This window comes from Gymnoscopelus braueri, assembly GCF_963280865.1.
Source record: "Gymnoscopelus braueri genome assembly, chromosome: 4".
In the NCBI taxonomy this organism is placed as follows: Eukaryota; Metazoa; Chordata; class Actinopteri; order Myctophiformes; family Myctophidae; genus Gymnoscopelus; species Gymnoscopelus braueri.
The window spans coordinates 48,466,150-48,487,824 of NC_137605.1; the positions used below are offsets into that span (position 1 = coordinate 48,466,150).

A 21,675-nucleotide genomic window follows, 5' to 3' on the forward strand; every position below is an offset into this window, starting at 1 on the left:
AGGACCTTCTAGCTGTGAGGCGACAGCGCTACCGACTGCGCCACCGTGCCTCCCTGAAATATATTTTGATGCTAAAACTTTGGTACTTTTACTCAATAAACATTTTGAATTTGACTTGTAACAGACTATTTCTATATGGTCGTATTGCTACATTTACTTAAGTAAACAATCCAGAGTACTTCTTCCACCACTGTGGGGGATAATAAATATCATGCTTGCATTGGTTTATTTCGTAACCACGACCATCTCCATTAGTACATAATGTTTTAAATTCTGCCTATTAGTATGATATGTTGCTAACCAACTAACCAGACACGGTAACATTATGTCAGTTGATTATTCTGCAACCTGTCGTCTTCAAAGCACAAACTTTTAGTAATTTTAACACCGTTATTCCTTGGATTATATTCACAATAGTTTTAATATCCACATTCGATACGATCGCACAACTTACTGCCATGGCAGCGCCATTGTTGTTTTGAAATATCTCAACAGCATTACTAGACTTTTGAATCGCCACAAATAAAAAAACATTAATGGTCGTGGCTACACTGGCTAGCGATTCAGAGGCTGGAACTAGGCTAATTAACATTGTAATTATCGGACTCCCCTGCTTTCACGTTTGTTTTCTTTCTGCGGATGTGTGCAGTTTTTTTAAGACTCAGTCTTGAGTATTTTGTCTGAGTGAAATTTATTTGGGATGCTCTAACTGTGGGCTCCTTTCAGGCTTCAAGCCAAACAAAAGCACACAAGCTTTAATAGAAAAGAACAGACTGTCAGGTTATGAATAATTAGGCCCCCATGTCTAATCATGTTAAACAATGACGCCTACTATATAATACATTTTGGCTTGCTATCCCTCATTCTTACCACTATTATCTACTTTTACTCGCAGTGCCATTAACCAGCAATTATTCTTACCTATAATATCAACCACTTGAATTCCTACATGATTTTGTTGCATCTCTTAGTCAACGTCAATATACTTTGATAAATTATGACCAATATTTACTAATGTTGGTACAGCAAATGAACAGTAGCACTAAGCTGATGGACAGCAAGGCAGTGCCAGAGGGATGTTTACAGTTGTAAAGTATTGTAGGTCACTATATGACAGGTGTGATTTTGTTTACCACACAAGCCCCTTTCTCAGGTGGAAGATAAGACTATGTTTGGAATGCTTGTTTATGAGAGAAGACATGTTTTGACTCCCAGCTGCTTATTTTGACCCAGGTGTGTGTTTATGCGTGCAAGGCAAGCCTAATGATGTATGCCGTTTAAGTGTGTGTGTGTGTGTGTGTGTGTGTGTGTGCACATGGCCGGATTTATAGGAGTTGAGGCCCCTGGGCTAGAGTAATTTTTCACAGCGCGCACACAAAAATTCATTTTTTTCCTTTTATTTCGGGTTTTTGTTACTTTAATTGGGTTAATTCGGTAGGGTTACTTTACAATTTTATCATAATTTGAGCCCCCCCCCCTCCCCCAGTTGGGGGCCCCTGGGCTGCAGCCCACCCTAGCCCAACGGTAAGTCCGGCCCTGTGTGTGCGTGGCGTGGGTGCAATTGGGTATTCTCTTCACAGCTCTACATTGTCTGAGCTTTTTGGAGGATCCTGGTCATCCTCTATCACACCTCACTGTGATCTTGCACCTTTACTGCAGAAAGGACTACAGTACTTGAGATGAGTCATTTGATTAGAGGCTGACCAGCACTTGAGAAGTGAGACATGGTGGTGTGATTCAGTGGCACTGGAACAAGTTTTGTAGTTGGAGGACCAGCAGAGGGAAAAAAATAAATAAAGATTAGATCATGGTTCGTATGCAGATATAAAGTTGTACGTGAAAGGTTTGCCATTATCATTGTATTTTTGAGCAATAAAAACACAAACTCATTCAGCTGGCCGAGGTACTGTACAATCAGGAGACTGAGAATCAAAATTGTTTATACTTCAAAGATTGAACACATATGCTCCCCAGTCTGTCTGTCTGTCTGTCTGTCTGGCGTATATACTGTACATTCCACACCAGGGTTACGAAAATACAACGCCCCGCCTGCCTCTGATTGGCCTACCGAACACACCCTTCTGTGACGCACGCGGAACTGCTTCGCCCCTAGTCACTGCATCACATTCCAGGAGGATAGCACTGCCCGGCTTTTCTCCGCGGTGGAAAATAGTGCTCGGCGCTGGCACTGCCTGGGGGGGGGGGATAATTTACGATTCTGTCCCTATCGGTACAGAATCGCACCTTCGCCATTGTAACTGTTTTTGGTCTAACTACGCGAGGGATTCGATTTTGTGGTGCTGGGATTGGAAGTCTTAACATTGCAAGTTGTTGACAAAGCAACAAGCTCTGGCCAATCAGAGGCAGGTGGGATGTTTCTAAGGGCGGGTCTTTTTGTACCCTTGGTGTGGAATGTATAAACTGGTGAGAGAGAGGCAGGTCTGCCTGCCTCTCTCTCTCTCTCTCTCTCTCTCTCTCTCTCTCTCTCTCTCACACACACACTGCTTGCTTTCTACCTTGCAATGACAGTTTTCATGTGACAAAGTAGTTGATCTTACAAGGCATGATGCTGCTTCAGCTTGACTTCTCATTCCTTGCCTTCAATTATCTTCTATAAATCTGACTTGTATTCAGTTTTGACTACTCAAAGCAATTCTTGCATGTGTGTCAGAAAGATCAAAGCTTGGATTTCAGATGTTGCCGGAAAAAAAGAAGTAAAAAAACCTACGTTCACCTAAACATTGACAGTACGTTGAGTGCAGCCTAGTATCACTTCAGTCCTCTCTACATTGCTTGGTCTGTGTCTAGTCTCTGCAATGAAGGGGTCTAGCAGGAAAATAATTTGGAAATTCTCAACAGAAAAATCACCCTGCTGGTATTTTCTTAATTGACAGTAGGCTACAGAGTGTGTGATTAGTTCACGCAACATTTGAGTTCGTTAAGTTTCCTCAAGTGATTGCCTCACAAATGGAAGCAGCAGAATATTCGTGCTGTCTTAGAGTGATGTCTTAGAGTGGACAGGAATAATTTAAACATCTTATTACTGCAAGTGAGTGTTACAATATAGGGGCATTAGCGGGGATACGGAAATTAGAAACATAAAAAAAAAAAAGTGGAAGCGGGGTAAAATTGGCCTCCCTTGTTCCGGGCCCCCTTTACAGTATACATACAATTGGATACAGTATCTGTTGAAGCCAGCAGAAGTGGGTGTGATGGTAACTGAAGTGCTGCAGGTTAAAACCAGACAGTGTTTATCTGGAACAACTCTCAGATCTTCAAACTATTCTTTTTGCTGATTATATCCACGGTCTGCCTTTTTAGTCTCTCCGTGCTGAGTGAGGAACTTTGTGGCGTGGATTTACATTCAGCATTTTTAGACATTTCTCTACATTTCTCTCCTTGTCAGAGAGGCTTGTTTTGGCTGTAACAGATTGCCCCCCCCCCCCCCCAGTGTCTGGGCTGATTGTGTTGGTGTGGGTCAGTACAGTATAGCTGCAGGCTGTTTGCTGACTGCACGGGGGGTTGTGGGGGCGTGGGGCACAGCAGACAGTTGTTCTGCGTTCCGGGCTCTTCTCTGCCTCTTCACTGGTTCTTCCGCATCGCTCTGGGCATCTAACACCCTGCCACTCCTTCTCACTCCTCTGCCTCTTTTCTCGCTTTGTCCTCCTTTTTCATCATTGTCCTTTTTTTTTTACTCTCTCGCTTCTTTCACACTATGGCCTCTAATTTGAGGGCAGTGAAACTGGCTCACTTTGCCGAAAGCTACCCAGCAAAGTGCTTTCTCCGATTCACGTGCAAGTGATAACGAGTATTGTAAGATGTCCAGTGGTGTAAAGTAACTAAGTACATTTACTCAAGTACTGTACTTAAGTACAATTTTGAGGTATTTGTACTTTACTTGAGTGTTTCCAATTTCCAATACTTTTACTTCTACTCCACTACATCTCAGAGGCAAATATTGTACTTTTACTCCTCTAGAATTATTTGTAAACTTTAGTTACTAGTTACTTTTCAGATATAAATTATGATATTATGAAACATACATCAACCGCTTCAGCCTTATTTTATACCTAGGCTATTTGAAAATAGCCGATCTACAAGCTCACAACGTGTCGCATCGCGACGCGTTGTGAGCTTGTAGATCTGCTATTTTCAAACATTTAGTACTTTTACTTTTGGTACTTTAAGTACATTTTGATGCCAATACTTTTGTACTTTTACTCAAGTACATTTTGAATTCTGGACTTTTACTTGTAACAGAGTAATTCTATATTGCAGTATTGGTACTTTTACTTAAGTAAAACATTTGAGTACTTTTTCCACCACTGTGCAAGTGATAACGAGTATTGTAAGATGTCTGATGTTGGTGTGTCAGTGACTTTCCTCTAACAATGTGCAGGATTTATTAGTGACAATCATATCTAACAAGACATTACATACCTGTTCCCCTTCACAAGAAGAACTACGTAGACAGGGCGCTGGTGCCTTTTCATTAGACTCATGTTTTTAGTCCTTTAGTACCAGCTGTACCGGTTTTGTCAAACTTCTAACAACCTCACATATGGACAATTCATCCCACTGCGAATGAGATAAGAGTCAGTCAGTCAGTTACTGTAGTTGGTCAGTCACTAAGGCAATCCCTTGAACATCATGCAGTCAAACAGTGAATCAGCTCTGCAGACGTTTGCTCGGAGAGAAGTCATTCTCCATGCAACAGGCTGCTGGTGGAAGCATCGCCCAGCCCACCACGCCTTGTGCTTGCAGCCAAGCAGGCATACCATCTGTGGCCAGATTGCACACTCACATTTGTGTAGACAAAGACATGGCAACATAAGGGCTTTATACAGGATCTGTCAACATTCACGGGCAATAACGTAGTTCAGTTCCAGGCTGGTTATACTGTGGAGATGCACTGCAACATCATGCGGCAGATTGTAGATGAAGAAGCATAATGAACTTATCCCTAAGCTGGTTTCCCGTCTAGGATTTTACTGATTACTTTCAAGGCACTTCATGGCCTGACCCCTAATTGCATTTTTGAATTATTAACCCCTTACAAGCCTGTGAGCAGATCCTCAGACAGGAACCTGCTGGTTGTTACTAAGTTGAGGCTGAAGACAGGTCTCTTTGGCTCTGACAGCTAAATCAGTGTCTTCTTTTAAATCACTTCGTAAATTGTACTTTTATCAGAAGGCCTGTCCATAATTTAAAAAAAATGTTCGGTTCTCTTTTTTTCTCACATAGCACATCATATTTTATACATGTTGTTGTGTTTTTTATTGTTTTTATTTCTTCAGTATTATGTAAAGCACCTGTTTGGAGTTCTTTATAAATAAAGACAGCCAAAAAACACACACTTACATCTTACATTTACAGTACAGCCTCTATTAAAATATGAGAAGTGTAAAAGAATAAGGGCTTATCTCAGATTTTTTTCTCGAGCATGTCAGACTCTATTTAAATAACGCTAACTGGGCATCAAGTTGTGAAAGAACGTAATGATTAATGCTTCAGTTTCATAAGAATATTTTTCACCTAATTACCATGATTAATCTAAACGGAGGATGCACATTCATTTAAGCTTGAAATTCGACAACCCATTTCTCTTCCCACGTGCCTCTTTTGACCTGATTGTCCCCCAGTGCAGAAGATATTTGTTTGTAGAGTCCATAATTAGAGAAATACATAATTAGAGCCTGTGTTTTGGATTCTCTACTTAGGTTTCACTGTACTGGTGCTTAATTTCCATGTTTGAAACCAGGGGTTTGAACTTTAGAGTATTATACAGTTATCAGTGATACAGAACACCTGTAGTTTCCCCCTTTTTTTGGCTGATGCTGAAACAAGACAAGAATTCAAGAATCAACTTTATTGTCACATCACTGCTTTACAGGTGTAAAGAAGCTGCCGAAATTATTTTTTGCGCAAGCTCCATCATTTTGTTGTTTTTCAGAAAGGGAGACAGAAGAGGGGGGACAGGGAGAGCAGGGAGAAAAATCTAACATTAAAGAACCATGTCAAAGAGAAAGAAATCAAGATAACTATACTGCATAGCCCAATTTTTGTCTCCCCCTCCGTTCCTTATGGGACTAAAACAGGCAGACCAACAGATGTACATGAGGTTAAACAAAAGGTGCGAAAGTGGGAACACATCGGTAGGTCCACATATCGGCAGGTATGTGCATGAGATCAGACATAAGGTACAAAAATCTACGTGGCAGGCCCACAGGGAAAAAGAAAAAGACATTTCAGAACGCACACATTACTCTAGCGGTACACTAACGCAGTGGCTTTGTTCTTTTCTGACTTGCAATGGTCTTGATTTCTCCAGGACTCAGATGGACCGTCCAGACCAGAAGCTGCTCATCATCCTCCAGTGTTCTCGGCCCTGCGCCAGTCCAGAGTGGTCTCATCCACCTCCGAGGAGGAAGAGGCCCTTACAGAGAAGTTCCTCAAGATCAACTGCAAGTACATCACAGACGGCAAGGTGAGCAGTACTCACTGTGTGTGTGTGCGTGCGTGCGTGCGTGTGTGTGTGTGTGTGTGTGTGTGTGTGTGTGTGTGTGTGTGTGTGTGTGTGCGTGTGCGTGCGCAGTACATGTGTCCATGTAGCCTGCTGTCTGACTCTCATTAGACAGCACAGCTCCATGGTATTGAGCCACTGTTGATTCAGTCCTTGGCTCCAAATGAAAACGTTGTTGTGGTCAGTGCTGCGTTAGTCAATAACCTCTCCTTGATGTAGGACAGGATCAAATGTATGTTGAATGTAGCCTCCAGTTGTGTTCGCGACAGCAGAGATTTTTATTTTAAAGTCCTAATGATCCTTGATTAACCCATTAAGGCCTGAGGTTCAGATTCTACAAAATGTCTTCTAAATCCTAACAGTTTTTTGAAAAAAACGTATGTTTCTATATCAGTGGTTCTCAAACATTTTCATGCCAAGGACGACCCCCCAAAATGATATGTAGTTGGCCGCCATCTCAAAATATTTTGTTCCAGGGACCCTCAGAAACAAAGATTTTAGTTAAAAATGTTTGCTTAAAAAAATTATATATTCAAAGATTTGCACAAATGTTCACGATGTTCGCAGATCTACAAGCTCATAGCACGGCACTCAGTGCCGCGCTATGAGCTTGTATATCTGCTATTTTTGAATAGCCAAAGAAATCTAAAGTGACACAAATGCGTTCCCGGTCTTAATAGGTTTTAGGTTGAATAGAACATCTCATCGTAGCATCAGTAAACTGTGTCAGTTGAATCATTCCCTTGCCTTGTTTACACGACTTCAGCTGTCTGTCCTTACTTGCGGTCCATATCTCACTCTACTTTCCCCGCCTTCCTTCCTTCCTTCCTTCCATCTCAGGGTGCGGTGAGCGGTGTTCTGCTGGTGACACCCAACAACATCATGTTCGACCCTCACAGGATGGACCCCCTGGTACAGGCCCACGGCTGCGAGGAGTACGGCATCATGTGTCCTCTGGAGGAGGTCCAGTCCGCTGCCATCTGCAAGGAGATCACCGACTCCAAGATCAGAGAGACCTTGCCCGAGTAAGAAAGAATGGCCTCAAATACCTTAGTAGTAGTAGTATTCATCCAGGTGTAAAGCAGAGGCAGTTCCTCTTGGCGGGGGGAGCAGCAGTCAGCAAGAATGCAGAATATGTGACTGTGCACTTATAGAACTAAGGAGACATCAAACTCTGCCTCTTTTTCATTTTTCTTACATAAACAGTAAATGTTACTGTGTACATAAAGATTATGTCTCAATTAAATTCTCGGTGTTCCCCTCTTTCTGTTGCTCTCTCCCTCTCACACGCACCCTGACAGAAATGCACCGCTAGCCGTTCTCTCCTGTGTTACCAAGCCTGACTGAGATGCCATCAGCAGCCAAACCCAACAGTTTTAATTCTTAATACCCACATTCTTAACACCCACATGCAAAAAAAGAAAATGAAGTGGCATTTATGCTGAGGTTAATGAATTAAGCTTTCACCCTCCTATGTTCTGACCCCTCACCCAGTCCTTTTATGCAAAAAGGATGTACACTTAAAGCCTCTGATGCTGCCTCCCAGAGATCCACTTGGGCATTGCATCTGAAGGGGGGGGGGGTAATTTAACTGGTTGAGTGTTGCCGACGGAGCCATTATCTTGATGGCAAATGTTTATTGGCCCTGCCCAGTTCAGCTGTTTTATTCTCTCTCTCTCTCTCTCTCTCTCTCTCTCTCTCTCTCTCTCTCTCTCTCTCTCTCTCTCTCTCTCTCCCTCTCTCCCTCTCTCCCTCTCCCTCTGTTTCTCACTCTCATCTGAACAACAAGTGCCTGTTTCACAGCAGTGTACCAGTGAGTGGGTGTCGTCAGACACATGCACGCCTGGGAATCCTTTGAACCCACAGTTTGCTGCTTTTATACAGGCATTTTGCCTCGTCTGTCTGCACATCACCTAATTTGCGACGTTCAGGCGTGACAAATCGAAAAGCAAACCAAAACATCTGCCCACCTTTTTTTTCCCTCTAACGAGAGTGCTGGATCTGCCATTGTGCATTTGGAAATCAAACTTTAAAACACATCGATAATTCATAGAATTTGCATGTGTCCTCTCTCTCTCCTGCTGTTGTTTACAGGGACCTGGAGCCTCTTCCAGCTGAGAGACATCCCTCGCAGCAGAGGGAGGCAGAGCAGCGCCTGAGGGACACAGGGGCCAACGACGGTGGCAGCGCGGCCCCGCGCAGCACCGAAGGCTCCATCTCTGAGGACGTGTTCACAGAGTCAGAGCTCTCACCCATCCGGGAAGAGGAGCAGGCGTCCACCGAGGATCTCCGACTGGACAAGTCCTCCGGTGCCTCCACGGAGTCAGTCGTACAGACAGTCACCCAGGTCGAAGCCTCCGGCGGCAACCGCCCCCAGGCCCCGTCGAGTGCCCCGGGCAGTGCGCGTGGGTCAGTCAGTCAGCCGGAGGAGCCCGACATAGTGAACGCCTCAGCCACAGCGGAGGACAATCCACCCAACACTGCCAGTGATCACCAGAGTCGGTCCCCGATGGGGTCTAAGCAGCACAGTGTAGAGAAGCCACCAAGCACACCCACCACCACCAGCAGCAGTACTAGCCACACCCAGGGCCCCAGCAGTAGCTCCTCTGGGGCCTCAGGGTCCCAAAGCTCAGCCACCCCTGGCACCGGCACAGACCTCTCGGTCTCAGCCAGCCCAGAAGGGGGCGTCAAGGAGGAGGCAGAAAAGTCGAAAACGGACACTATGCAACAAGCCAAGGAGCAAAAGGAGAAAGAATGTAGGGGAGGTGCAGAAGGAGGGCACGCAGAACTCCGCAGAAGGTAAACACACACATACCCGTCTCAGTGCATTCTACGTCAACTCAGAGAAACAGTCAGTGTGCGTGATTAAAAGTTGATTATATGTTGTTTGTCATTAGGGTCTCCCTTTTTTGGCAGTAATACTCAGGCAAACTTGACATCTCTTCCAAAACTATTTGGCTGGAAAACATAGGACCTGTCTGGAATAGCATCTTTAAACTCTGCGACTCAACCACGTATTCAAAGCAAAGTTTGGCCTCGCTGACTGCTTCTTGAATCATCTGTCTCCTGTTAGGTCCCGATAACCTTTACGTTGCAACCACGCACCTCAGCCCTAGTAATTGGAATAAAAAAGGGGAGGAAATCACATTCTGACTGTTATTATCACCTTAGCGGTGCGAGCGGGGCTTTATGGGCCTCTTACAGGGCTCTTTGATCTTGGCCACTTGTGGTCTGGGCCGCATGCTCTCCTCCAGGCGATAAGCTAAAGCCCATCAAACACAACAACACAAATACATACCTAACGCCTGAGGGGGAAGCATAGTGGCGATTAGAGAGCTGACAAACCCCTTCAGAGGGAGCATTCAATGAGGCCCTGTTAACTGTTTACATTTTACAGCCTTCCCTCCATGTTTTTTTTTGTTTCATGTGTACTTCAGTAAATACTGAATTCCTACAACTGTTTGTTGCCATGCTGTGTTTAAGTTCAACTGCTGTGTGGTTTGCTGCGCTATCTGTCTTCTTATCTGATGAAAAAGTCTGTCTGTATGGTTGCCGCGATATCCGTCTTCTTATCTGATGAAAAAGTCAATGTTTGTATGTCGTAAATACCCCTCTTCCCACAGTGAGAAAGAGAGCAAGATCTGTTTTTCCTCTTCATCATTATCCCACAGAGAGCTGCGCTGAAACAGTAGTTCATATTCACGAACATCTCAGCAGGGCTGCCCTTTATTCTCGACACATTAGCTCAGCCCACACAGGCAACGGGAGAAACTTCAAAAACAAGCTGCACTACATACCCAATGACTGCACTTTGAAAATGTAATTTGTCCCACTGAGCAGAGTTGTCTAACTAGATTAATATATTTGTGCCCATCATCATGGCTTTTTATGCAGCGCAGTCCAGCCAAGGACTCAGGATGTGTCCCAGTGTTGTGTCACTGACAATGAGATCTTTTCCCCTCTAATGCTCCATTGATAATGTACCAGGGGCATAAGACTCTGTGCCACTATCAATTAGAGTGTGTTTCTCCACTTATGTCTGTCATCTGCTCTGTTTTTGCTACAAAATCACTAATGCCAGTTGAAGTTGCCAGTAAACAGGAGGAAGAAAATTAGGTCACATAAATACATAACACATCACAAGTACTGTGTATTAAGAAGATGGAGTTTACATTTACTATTTCCAAATTTGCAGTTGTATGTCGTTGATGAAAATGAAATTAACTTAAAAGAAAAAACGACATACAGTGTCTTCTTAGTAAGGTGTGGGGCCACTACAAGCCACCAGAACAGCTTCAATAATGTTCCTTTGCATAGATTGTACAAATCTCTGGAACTCTACTGGAAGGAAATTCCCTCATTTGGTGTTTTGATCATGGTGAAAAGTGTTGTCTCAAACCTCTGTCCAAAACATAGGTGTTCAATTGTGTTGATCTTGAGAGGCATGTACTAACTAGATAGATGGATAGATAGATACATCTACAGTATCTATCTACTAGAAGCAGGATTTAGGGTTAGTCGGGTAGCTTCAGGTTTAACCCTGGGTTTTCAGGGTTATATTATAGTGGTTCACTTTGGATACATCGCCATGGTAACTTATGCTGCACACCTAACCTGTTCTTTTATTTGTATTTGATCCCAAGTCAGTTTTACAGCTTTTGCATCTGAAAGAAAGTCTAAGATTGAAATTTTTACGGATAAATCTGAGCAACACATTCATTTACACATTCATTTTTTATTTGCAAATTAATTTAATAGAATGCACAAATGCAATTATCATCAGATCTACTCGTGCCCTAATGATGGAGCAGATATATTATAAGCCTATTAAGTTACACATTAACACAGTTAGCAATTTTTTGCCAGCTGTCTTTTCAGCTGAATTTGGCAGCTGCAACCGAGTTGCTTTTAGCCTGGATTATGTCTATATTTGTCTAATATTAGTTTTTCATTATAGTTTTGTTTGTGAAATAAGCCACTCTACTGTCAGTAGAATTGACTTCACGGTTGCTGTAGACTTGCACCACTGAACTCTCAAATGTGCATTCATATGTACTGCCACCAGTGGTGTGTTCTACCGTGTTACGCTATATACGTAGTGTGACCTGCAGAAACTTTTCGTAGACAAGCGTAGCCCTCTACCAACCATTTCATCCATTGAAAACGCGCGAGCGTATCTCCACGACCATGCGCGTTTCGTGCAGGGAATGATTATCGTATCCCTCCGAAAAAACCTAGAACACACCACTGATTGCAACCCTACTGTAACTGTTCTCTCTATGTAGTTGTCAACGGACTGCTCTGACAGCCTGATCACGTCCTGCATTGCCACCTGAGGAAGAGTTTGCTCTTCTGTTTTTCCTTACATATCTCACTCAAACATACACAATGGTCACTGAACGTGCGCTTTCAACCGCAATTCCTATTTACTGATGTCTTTGCCCTTAATCGAAAAGCATATGCAACTTCAGTCGCTGTTCCTTTTCAAACACAAGTCATTTGAGCAGTCTTTGTGAATGAAGCCCCTGCCATCTGTGCCCCAATAACCAACCCTCTTTCATACTGAGTCACTTAGCTCTTTTTCTCTTGCCATCTTGATCCAAAATGGAGGTCAGCTGCAGGGCCTGCTCAGTGTTTTTATACTTTCCACAGAGCATGATAGAATGTTAATTGTGTATTTGTATCATGCAGTCCACCTGTATGGAAGCTTATCTGCATTCGTATCTCCTTTACTCAGGTTTTTCCTATAATTTGTCACTCAGCTGTATATGTGTAACGCCCGGGATTCGATCCCGGGTCTACCGCGTGGAAAGATCAACATCTTAACCATTAGCCTAAAGGGGAATTTGTCCTTGGCCGGGGGAGATAATTAGGCTTTTGGTCATCAGGCAGAGGCTCTGAGCTACTACTGCTACGTATGAAACAGAGTAAAAAATGTGTTCAACATTTATTGTGATTATGATTTCTATGTATAGCTCACATTCAGTTTGACCTTCCTCTGAGTAAATTATGATTATTTCTGTTTCCTTATAAAGGGTCTGTGGAGAGGCGGAAGCACCGGACCCACAAGTTCCTGTGTCTGCGGGTGGGGAAACCCATGAAGAAGACATTTATTTCCAGTGCCAGCGCGTCCATGCAGCAGTACGCCCAGCGGGGCAAGAAGCATGAGTACTGGTTTTCAGTGCCACAGGAGAGGTCAGACCTTTGCTTAAGCCTCCCGCCAGACCTTGACAAAATGCATTGGAATATCTTTTTTTTATGGTCTAAGTGGTTTATATGAAAATCTGTGGAGTGAGTGAATTAACAAAACACCACAAAAATAATAATGTAATGAAAAACCTTTCAAATATGTTAGGTCTGTTGGGTCAGACCAGTGGTGGAAAGTAACTAAGTATATTTACTCAAGTCTGTACTTAAGTACAATTCTTAGGTACATTTACTTTACTTGAGTGTTTCCTTTTTTGATACTTTATACTTCTACTCCACTTCATCTCAGAGCCAAATACTGTACTTTTTACTCCACTACAATTTTTGGCCAGCTTTAAGGCCAATACATGCTCCTTCCGACGTCGGAACAAATGACCGGTTCGGACAGGCTATCCGAACGAGTTCAGAGAGTCGGGACATCTGGGGGTGCACGAGTTCTGAGAAAACGGCCATCAGAAGTTCGCGATGACGTCAGTTTGTAGTTGTGTCACCTCCCTTTCCGAAGAAACGTTTTCTACGTCGGGAAGGAGCATGTATTGCCCTTAACACATTGGGTGCCAGAGGTTTATTAAAATATTATACGTTGAGTGCCTGCATTTCTTCCATCCACTTGCGTTATACGTTTCGTGCTGTAGAAGCCCCGACGCGGAAGTGCATGTAAACAAAGCGTGCGTGCGAGACGGCGGAGGGTCCCGACTAACGCCTGGAACAATAATATTTCCAACGCGATCCTCCATTGCAGCGTGATCGCATATCGAAAACGGCTCGTTTCCACCACGTTAAAAAGAAATGGAGATATTAAGCTTTTAGTCAAGGAGATAACATTGAAAACGCCGACCGGAAGGATTTTTGACATGGAGCCACATCCAGCCTCTTCTTCTCAGAAACTCCTTGGGTGATGTCAAAGTTTCGTTTTAGCGCCCCACGTGGGCCACTCGTATAAAAATAGAATTGGGTCAAAAACGGTCCGGACCGTTTTCGGCACTTCTCGTTTGGATCCTCAAAAACGGTCCGGACCGTTTATGGCACTCGATGTGTTAAGTTACTAGTTACTTTGCAGATTTTAGATGATTAATACAAAAACATACATTAAACACTATTTTATACTTCATCTAAAATGTTTGACAGATTTTAGTACTCATACTTTAGCAAGTATATTTTGATGCCAATACTTTTGCACTTTTTTTTATATGGGCCTTTTACTTGTAACAGAATATTTCGACATTGTGGTATTGCTACTTTTACTTGAGGCAAACATCTGATTCTGAGTACTTGTTCCACCACTGGGTCAGACTCCCTCTTGCTCTGCCTGTGTCCATCTCTGCTGAGCTGCCACCATTGCACAGCAGAGTGATTTATTATTCATTGACTCTGCAGGGAAACAGGCAGACGCCCAGTGCTTGGGCACACAGCACATCGTCGCTGCCGGGCAGAAACCTTGTACATCCAAAACTATACTCGTCAGGAAATGGGAAAAAATAACCTGGATCCAATGTAGTTATTATTTAGTCGCAAGCTCTTGTTAATACTTTTCATTGGTTAAATATTTATAAAACTCAACGACAGACTTAATTAACCACCAAAATAGTGAAAACAGCAAATCTACAAGCTCACAATGCGTCGCATCGCGAGCTTGTACATAGGCTATTTTCACTACTTTTCTGTGACACTCTTGTACTACGAAGTAGGGCATTAAAATTTACGGGGGGAAAAAAACACAAAATGCTGAAATACGGAGATAGAAGGTTTCTGCCCGACAACAACAAGGGTATGCAACCTTTCCCCCCCAATGCCAGTGTTTTGACGAGTGATGTTATTATATCCTCTGAGACACCATTTGTGAACTCTCTCTGCCCTTTTTATTTAGTGTTTTTTCAATCTAAATTAATTGCAATAGGCCTGGCTGGGCCCACCCCCCAGTTCAGATTTAAACTTGAATGCTAAGTTGGCAGGTTATCATAATTAGGTTATCACTCTTCACATTGGAAGGTGGCTGCTCAATCCAAGGAAACATGGTACTTCAATACGTTGTTCTAGTGCGTTAATCCTGATTGCACCAATGGGTCAATTTAATTAGGATAGATTTAGTTAGAAGCTAATATTCTGAGAAAGCCGTTTTGTTTGAGGCAGAGCTGGAATTGGTTTGACGAGGCTGAGTCATGGGTTTCTGGCTCCAACACAGTGCTGTCTCTGTCCCCTCTTCTCAGCGCCAGGGGAAATTGGGCCAATCAGGACGCTGAATCTGATCAGTTGTTTAACCCATTCAATCCGGGAACACAATCTACATATATAGATATATATATATATATATATCTGCTATTTTTGAATAGCCAAAGTATAAAAGAATGGTTATAGGCTACAATCTAAAATGACACAGATGCGTTCCCGGAGTGAATGGGTTAACCAGTCCTTAAACGGCACAAGGTCCCTTCTGTATGTATTCAATACAGGTTGCACGTGGCCTTAAGTTAAGGCTAATTTATACTTTGAGACAAAAACAAGGTATTTTAAGCTGGGAAAGAGTGTCGACGCATCAGCAACAGCACGCACACTCCCGTCTCATGATGGCTAATCACATTTGAACCGGGGAAATAGCAGGCATGCTTACCTGCATGCTTTCTGTCGTTGGTTATGGAATGTGTTTACTGCAGTGGGAACAATGGTTGACTTAATTCCACAAAACTAAATATACTGTGGATTTGAGATGCAAACGTCTGGGTCAGGTATCTTCCTGTTTTTTTTTTAACCATCCACGTGTAAAATTCATTTAATCATTTTTCATTATTTTTAGGCTTCTGGAGCAAAGTAAGGTGTGAGCAAACTAATTACAAACCGTTTTCAGGCTTCCCGCCCTCTGACATTCTCCTACTTTTCTCCAGACACTGTTCTCTGTGGCCTGACCTAGATGACAGGCGACCCGCATGATGTGTAAAGTGTCCTCACTATTGTGTGCGGGAGAGCAGCAAGAGCAGCAGAATGAACCATATATATAAACATGATATTGAAAAGCTCTCTGCCACAGCACCTACAGTACATGTCTCAGAGACTGCAGTTTGCTGGTAGGGTGCCTGTCCTATGTTTGATTCCCTGCCACTCTGCTCAAAATTCCTCACCTCTCATCTAGATGTTCGTAGCACAATGTTCTCTTTTGACACAAACACATACCCTTTATTCACAATGTATGTATAGATCGGACCTATATATACACTACCCCTATGCACCCTTCAGCAACATGGACAGCGACACTGTCGCAAAACACACCATCCAAGTTTGAACCCTTATGAATTACAGAGCAATTCTTTTTTACTTAGAGATGTAGGCATTGTCTTTTTAACTCATTCACTGCCAAGGACGACTTATGACGAGGCATCGTCTTAACACAATAAGTGCCAGAGTTTTATTAAAACAGGGTACATCTAGTGCTGGCATTCTTTACCGTTTACGCTGATATGTTTAGCGCTGTAGTGGCCACGACAAGGACGCGGATGTAAACAAAGGGTGCGTGTATGATGGTCGATGGTCCCGTCTAACGCCTGGAACAATAACATCTCTCACGCGAGCCGCCATTGCGGAGTGATCGCGCACCGAAAATGGCTCGTTTTCACCACTGTAAAAAGTTAAGGCGATCCGGAGGTTTTTACCAAGGAGATAGAATGGGAGTGGACGGAAGGCAGGTTTTTTTTGGCACCCATCCACATCTGTCCCTTCCATTTTAGAGGCACCGTGGGTGATTCCAAAGTTGCGCTAGGGCGCCCCTTGTGGGGAAAAAAAGGAAAAAACTGCTAAATGGTTATAACCGTTTATGGCACTCCACGCATGGCTTTTCAAAAACGGTCCGGACCGTTTTTGGCACACAATGTGTTAATAAGATGGGCAATATCAATAAATCCTGCAGGCTAATCACACGCTGCTCTCTATCTGTAGCTCTCTCTATTTCTCTACCTCTTTCTCCCTTTACGACTGTGCCCTTTCCCAAGCCCGTCAAACGACTCTAATTCAGAGTGTTTGAATGAGAAAAACTGTTCAGTATTACATGCAGGATCTTACTGAATGGGGTAGGCAGTGAAAACCCAGACACTTACATTTCAAATCCTAACCTTTGGGTTGCCTGGTGATAAAAAACATAATTGGCATAAGGAATTAACAGTCAGACTTTGTGGATTACATAGAAATTTGAATGACAGAAATCTGTCCAGTATTATCTCTGCGATGTCTTACAAGATATTGCACTGTTGCAATTATTTTGTATTATAACAGTTACTGTGATCGAATTCATAAGGTTTAAGGTTACAATGGTATAAAACATATAACATTTGATGATTATCTCACGATATATATGTGTGTGTGTGTGTGTGTGTGTGGGGGGGGCAGACAATCAACCCTCTAAAACCCAATTTAAAACGGCACCGTCATGACGCTGGCACGTTCTGATTGAGCAGCAATTTTCAATACAAAGTCTATGGAGACGAGCATCTTGACGCTTTTGCACAGTGTCGGGACGCTCTACAGCAGAAAGTGTGGCGTCAAAGCTGAACGTTGACCCTAGTGACATCCAACCAATCAGGAGCGCGCTGTGCTCTGAAGTAGGAATGGAGTAGGCACCCACCCGAGAACCACTTCATAAAACCGAAATGCACTGCTGTATATAGAAGTTGCGATTTCTTTTACTTCAAAGTTTTCAACTAGCAGCTGTAGATGTTGAATTAATGAATATTGAGCAACTACAAGGCATATTTACTGACTAAAATACTGTGTATAGATTGTTTACAAACAAGCTGCCGGAGAATAGATCGCACGTCTCTACTTCTTGTTCTCCACCTATCAAGCTCTGTTGCTGGGCAGAGGAGCGGCTTGGCTGCTCGGAGCAACCGGGGCTCTCGTTGGACCCCGCAGTCCCACGACTAGCTAGCTAGCAGCAGATGTAGATGTTAAATTAATGAAGACTGGGCAACTGCATGGCATATTTAATGCCTAAAATGTATCAACTGTTTACACACAAGCGAGGCGAGCTTCGAGCGCCTGCGTTTCTCCTGCCTGTGTCTGCGTGCTTTGCTGCCGGGTACAGCTGGCCACTTTGATCCGCTGAGCACCGGGGCTCTCGCTGGTCGTGGACTTGACACACACTCACTGCTTATAAACATAAACAAACTGCTGTATGCACGTAGTGAATATAAAAGTTTTAAACTAGCAGTTGTAGATCGATAGACAGACAACTAAACAGCATGCATAAACAATCTATCTCCATTATTGTGGGAGCAGGTATACAGTAGCTTTGGTTCCGAGTTGTCCGAACGGCACGCCAGCTGCTCTGCCCCAACAGGCGTGGAGGAGAAGTGAAAAGAATCGTTACTGTGTCTCTGGCAGCTCGTTTGTGAACAACCCATTCATTTTAGCCGATAAAATAGGTCATGTAGTTGCTCAATATGGATTAATTTCCCATCTACAGCTGCTAGTTTAAATCTTTGTTTTCAAAATACGCTCCATTTCTGTTTTGTCTCCAGCAGAGTTTCTAGTGTCTCTATCTCTCTCTGGAAGAGGTTGCACATGAACTCTGCAGCCGCACTGAGGCAAACACAAACAATACCAATACAAAGACGAGGAATAAGAAGAATAAAGTGGAAGTTACGTGTGGTTGCAGGTGTAGACTTGGCCAAAAAACAATTTAAAACATTTTTGGCCCTTAAAAAAAAAGAGTCGACTAAGAGACACTTAGTCGACTCGGACCCCCCGCGACTAACCAGTCGACTAGTCGACTTAGTCGAGGTCAGGCCTAAACCCTACTGATTTTGGTGACCTCATGACCTTTCCTCTAGTGCCAATATAACAAATTTGGATGAACAAAGGATGAACTTTTCTACTATTCTTATCTTATGATTTGTTCTTTCTTTTATGAATATGCAGCATTTTGGAATTGAACTTCTTCACCTTTTGTCTCCCTCCCAGGTCAGAACACCTGTATGTGTTCTTCATTCAGTGGAGTCCGGATATGTATGGCGAGGGGGTTAGGGGGGTGGGACGGGAGCCCGGCTTTAAGGTTGTCAAGAAAAACGAGGAGTCAGAGACAGCTGATGATGAGCCCATCACTGACATCAACGTCAAGGACTGGGAGGTAGGCCAACACTCAACTACTGTACAAAGTGTATCTGTTGACCCTGTATGTGCTTTAAGTCCACTCGCTCTGTTGTCCTTGAGCTGGTTTCACAGACACAGATTATGTCTCTGGATTGCGAATAACTGTAATTCTCAAACGTCTTAATTTCAAGGACTCCAATTTGGCGGCTGCCGATGGCCAAGTGGTTAAGACGTGTACCACATAGGCTTTGATGCCTGACAGCATGTCCCAAGTTCGATTCTCGAGCCCGGTGGCAGATTTGCTGCATGTCACTTCCGACTCCCTCTCCTGTTTCCTGTGTCTCTCTCCACTGTTCTATACAAATAAAGACGAAAATCCCCAAAACAAATCTTTAAAAAAAAAAAGGACCCAAGTTTGCCATGCGTTGGGCCACGGACCCCTATAAATTACAGAACTGTAAGAGTGCATTTGGTTCCTAACTATGAATCATTTAGCTGGGGACCCCCTAGAACCCCCTCAAGGACCCCTGGGGTACCCCAGACCCGACTTTGAGAACCACTGGAGAAAAGATAAATCTTTCAATGAACCATATTCACAGGCATACTGTAAGAGCAAACTGACCACTGTGTGAATATGGTCAATGGAGTTCTCTGTTGGAACAGACGTCTGGATTCATGTCTGTAAAACCAGTCTCTCGTGTTTTATGTTTTTCTTTTATGGCTTGATGCATTACTATGTGTAATGTTGAATAGGCCTAGTGAACTTGTCTAGCGATGAATTATAGTCACTTGATTTGCTTTTGTGATTTTATGTGTGAAGTGAATTGAAACTGTGTTGTGCTTATCTTTGCTTTTATTCCATTCATAATTTCATGATTACTGTGTTGACACGCTTCAGTTAATGAATGCGCAGAGTATTTATTTTTCACATAATGTACTATTTCTTTATTTGATTGTCACATTTTATGTCAATTTTGTGTTACCATTGTTGTGAAATTTGTGTGCGTTTCCTTTGCTTGGAAATGCCGCCTTCTCACACAAGACACGGCCAAAGTGTTTTGCATGTTTGTGTAATTTGTGTCTCCTTGAGTGGGTGTTTTGTAGTGTTGTCATGTGAGCATTATTTTTTATTGGTCAAGCCATTGGCAAACTATTTTGCTAGATGGCTAGAGTGGCTAAAAGTTATCAGTTGTTCAACATGCAGACGGAAGGATAAATATCGCATTGTATACCAAACTGGTATGTTTCCTAGTAGTTGTTGGGCATTTCTTTTATTGTAGTTATGACTTTTCCAGTATGGCAAAGTAGCTTAAAAAAGTGGCTTCATAGAAGTTTAATAGAAATGGCAAGTGAGTTTGAGAGAGAAAAGACAAGGACGATTGGTGTTTTAGATAACAGCAAATAGTGAAGTAGTGTCCAAATGAACCCTTATGTAGGTCTGCATATCTGAGTGTAAAAATGGAACCAAGTAGACCCGTACACTCTCAGAGTTATGGGGTCCCTGTAATAAAATAAAAAGTTTTCAGAACCCCTGGGTTAAACAAATTTGTAACAGGAACAGTTAGTGCTGAACTTCCTGTATAAGTGAAGGATGCTGTATTTTATACAAGATGGCAGTTGGTTGGTTTACTTGCCTTCGGCAAACCCTGTGAGGATCATTTGAGACGGTGCAAGCCGTGGCCTGAATTTAAAATTTAATGTAAATGAATGATGTAGGAAACAAAGTGATTTGTTTGTCCTGGGACTCAATGTCCAACAGGAGCCTACATGATCCCTGACATTCAAATAAGTTCAACAGCTGCTTTACTTTGACCCTGAATTCTAAACATTAGATGTTTTTGCTTCACTTCACGACTTTGTCTCAAATACATTTTATTTGGGCTCATTACTATTAATATTATTAATATTAATGTTATCATATAATTATTAATTGTCCAAATGGACCCTTACAGGTCTGTAACTCTGAGAGTTAAATTAACACTGAGAATTTCACGGTGTAGATTGGAGTCCCAAAGATTAAAACATATTTCCATGTGTACACTCTCAGAGTTACAGCAGACCTGTAAGGATCCATTTGGACCCCTGGTGGGCCCCCGGGCCAGACTTTGAGAAACAGTGCTCTAGTAAGTGCCATTCACGCTGATTTTTTAAACTATATTTTTCTAGTTATAGTTCTAGTGCTCAGTGTGAATGGCCTGTAGTCGGTGTTGCTGTGCCTTTAACATCCCCCCTGGTCACTCACAGCACAGAAGAGCTTTGGCTCCTCGTCCAATAGGAAGCCGGCTTTCCTCCGGTCCCGTACGCTCATTGGCCTTTAGCACTGCCGCTCAAATCGTAGGAAGGAGGGAGGAGAGACACTGCTGGGGGGAGAAAGAAAAAACAGTTTCTATAACAGTCAATGAGCCGGCCAAATCTGTCCAGTCTGTCCACGTCTTCTACTACATTACATTACTGGAATTACTTGAAGAAGGATCTGTGATGACTTTACGACTGTGCCCTCGCCCAGAAAGCAAGAGATGTTTTCTAGAAGGGTGAAGGACCAAGAGAGACACAAACAACTGACCCCGAAGTACACCTATGTATGTTGTTGGTTCTCACTCTCTAACGCTGTGTGTGTGTGTGTGTGTGTGTGTAGTCGTGGGGCTTTGGTGTTGTTAGCAACACAGGCTAAGTTAGCTTGCTGGCTAACTAGCCTCGTTAGCCGGGGTACAGCAGTACAGTCTGATGTTTTGTGGCTTTGTGTTGATTGAACAAAGTGGCCAGTGTTGGGTCAGCATCTTGGTATGCAATAGGTCTGTTCTGAGACCCCTTGACATCAGGCTTTTTTTTTGGCCTGCCTGTGACTTTGTTAGACTGTTGTGGAAGTTTTGGGA

At 43.1% G+C, this 21,675-nt stretch overlaps 1 protein-coding gene across 1 annotated transcript in view; it reads left to right on the forward strand.

Moving 5' to 3' along the window:
• Positions 1–21,675, forward strand: part of oxr1a (oxidation resistance 1a) — a 189,070-nt gene that overhangs the window by 153,661 nt on the left and 13,734 nt on the right. The window contains 6 exon segments of the mRNA XM_080425407.1: positions 6,332–6,487; positions 7,364–7,548; positions 8,618–9,272; positions 9,274–9,322; positions 12,559–12,718; positions 18,674–18,839. Of these exon segments, the coding sequence (XP_080281533.1) occupies positions 6,332–6,487; positions 7,364–7,548; positions 8,618–9,272; positions 9,274–9,322; positions 12,559–12,718; positions 18,674–18,839 (1,371 nt within the window).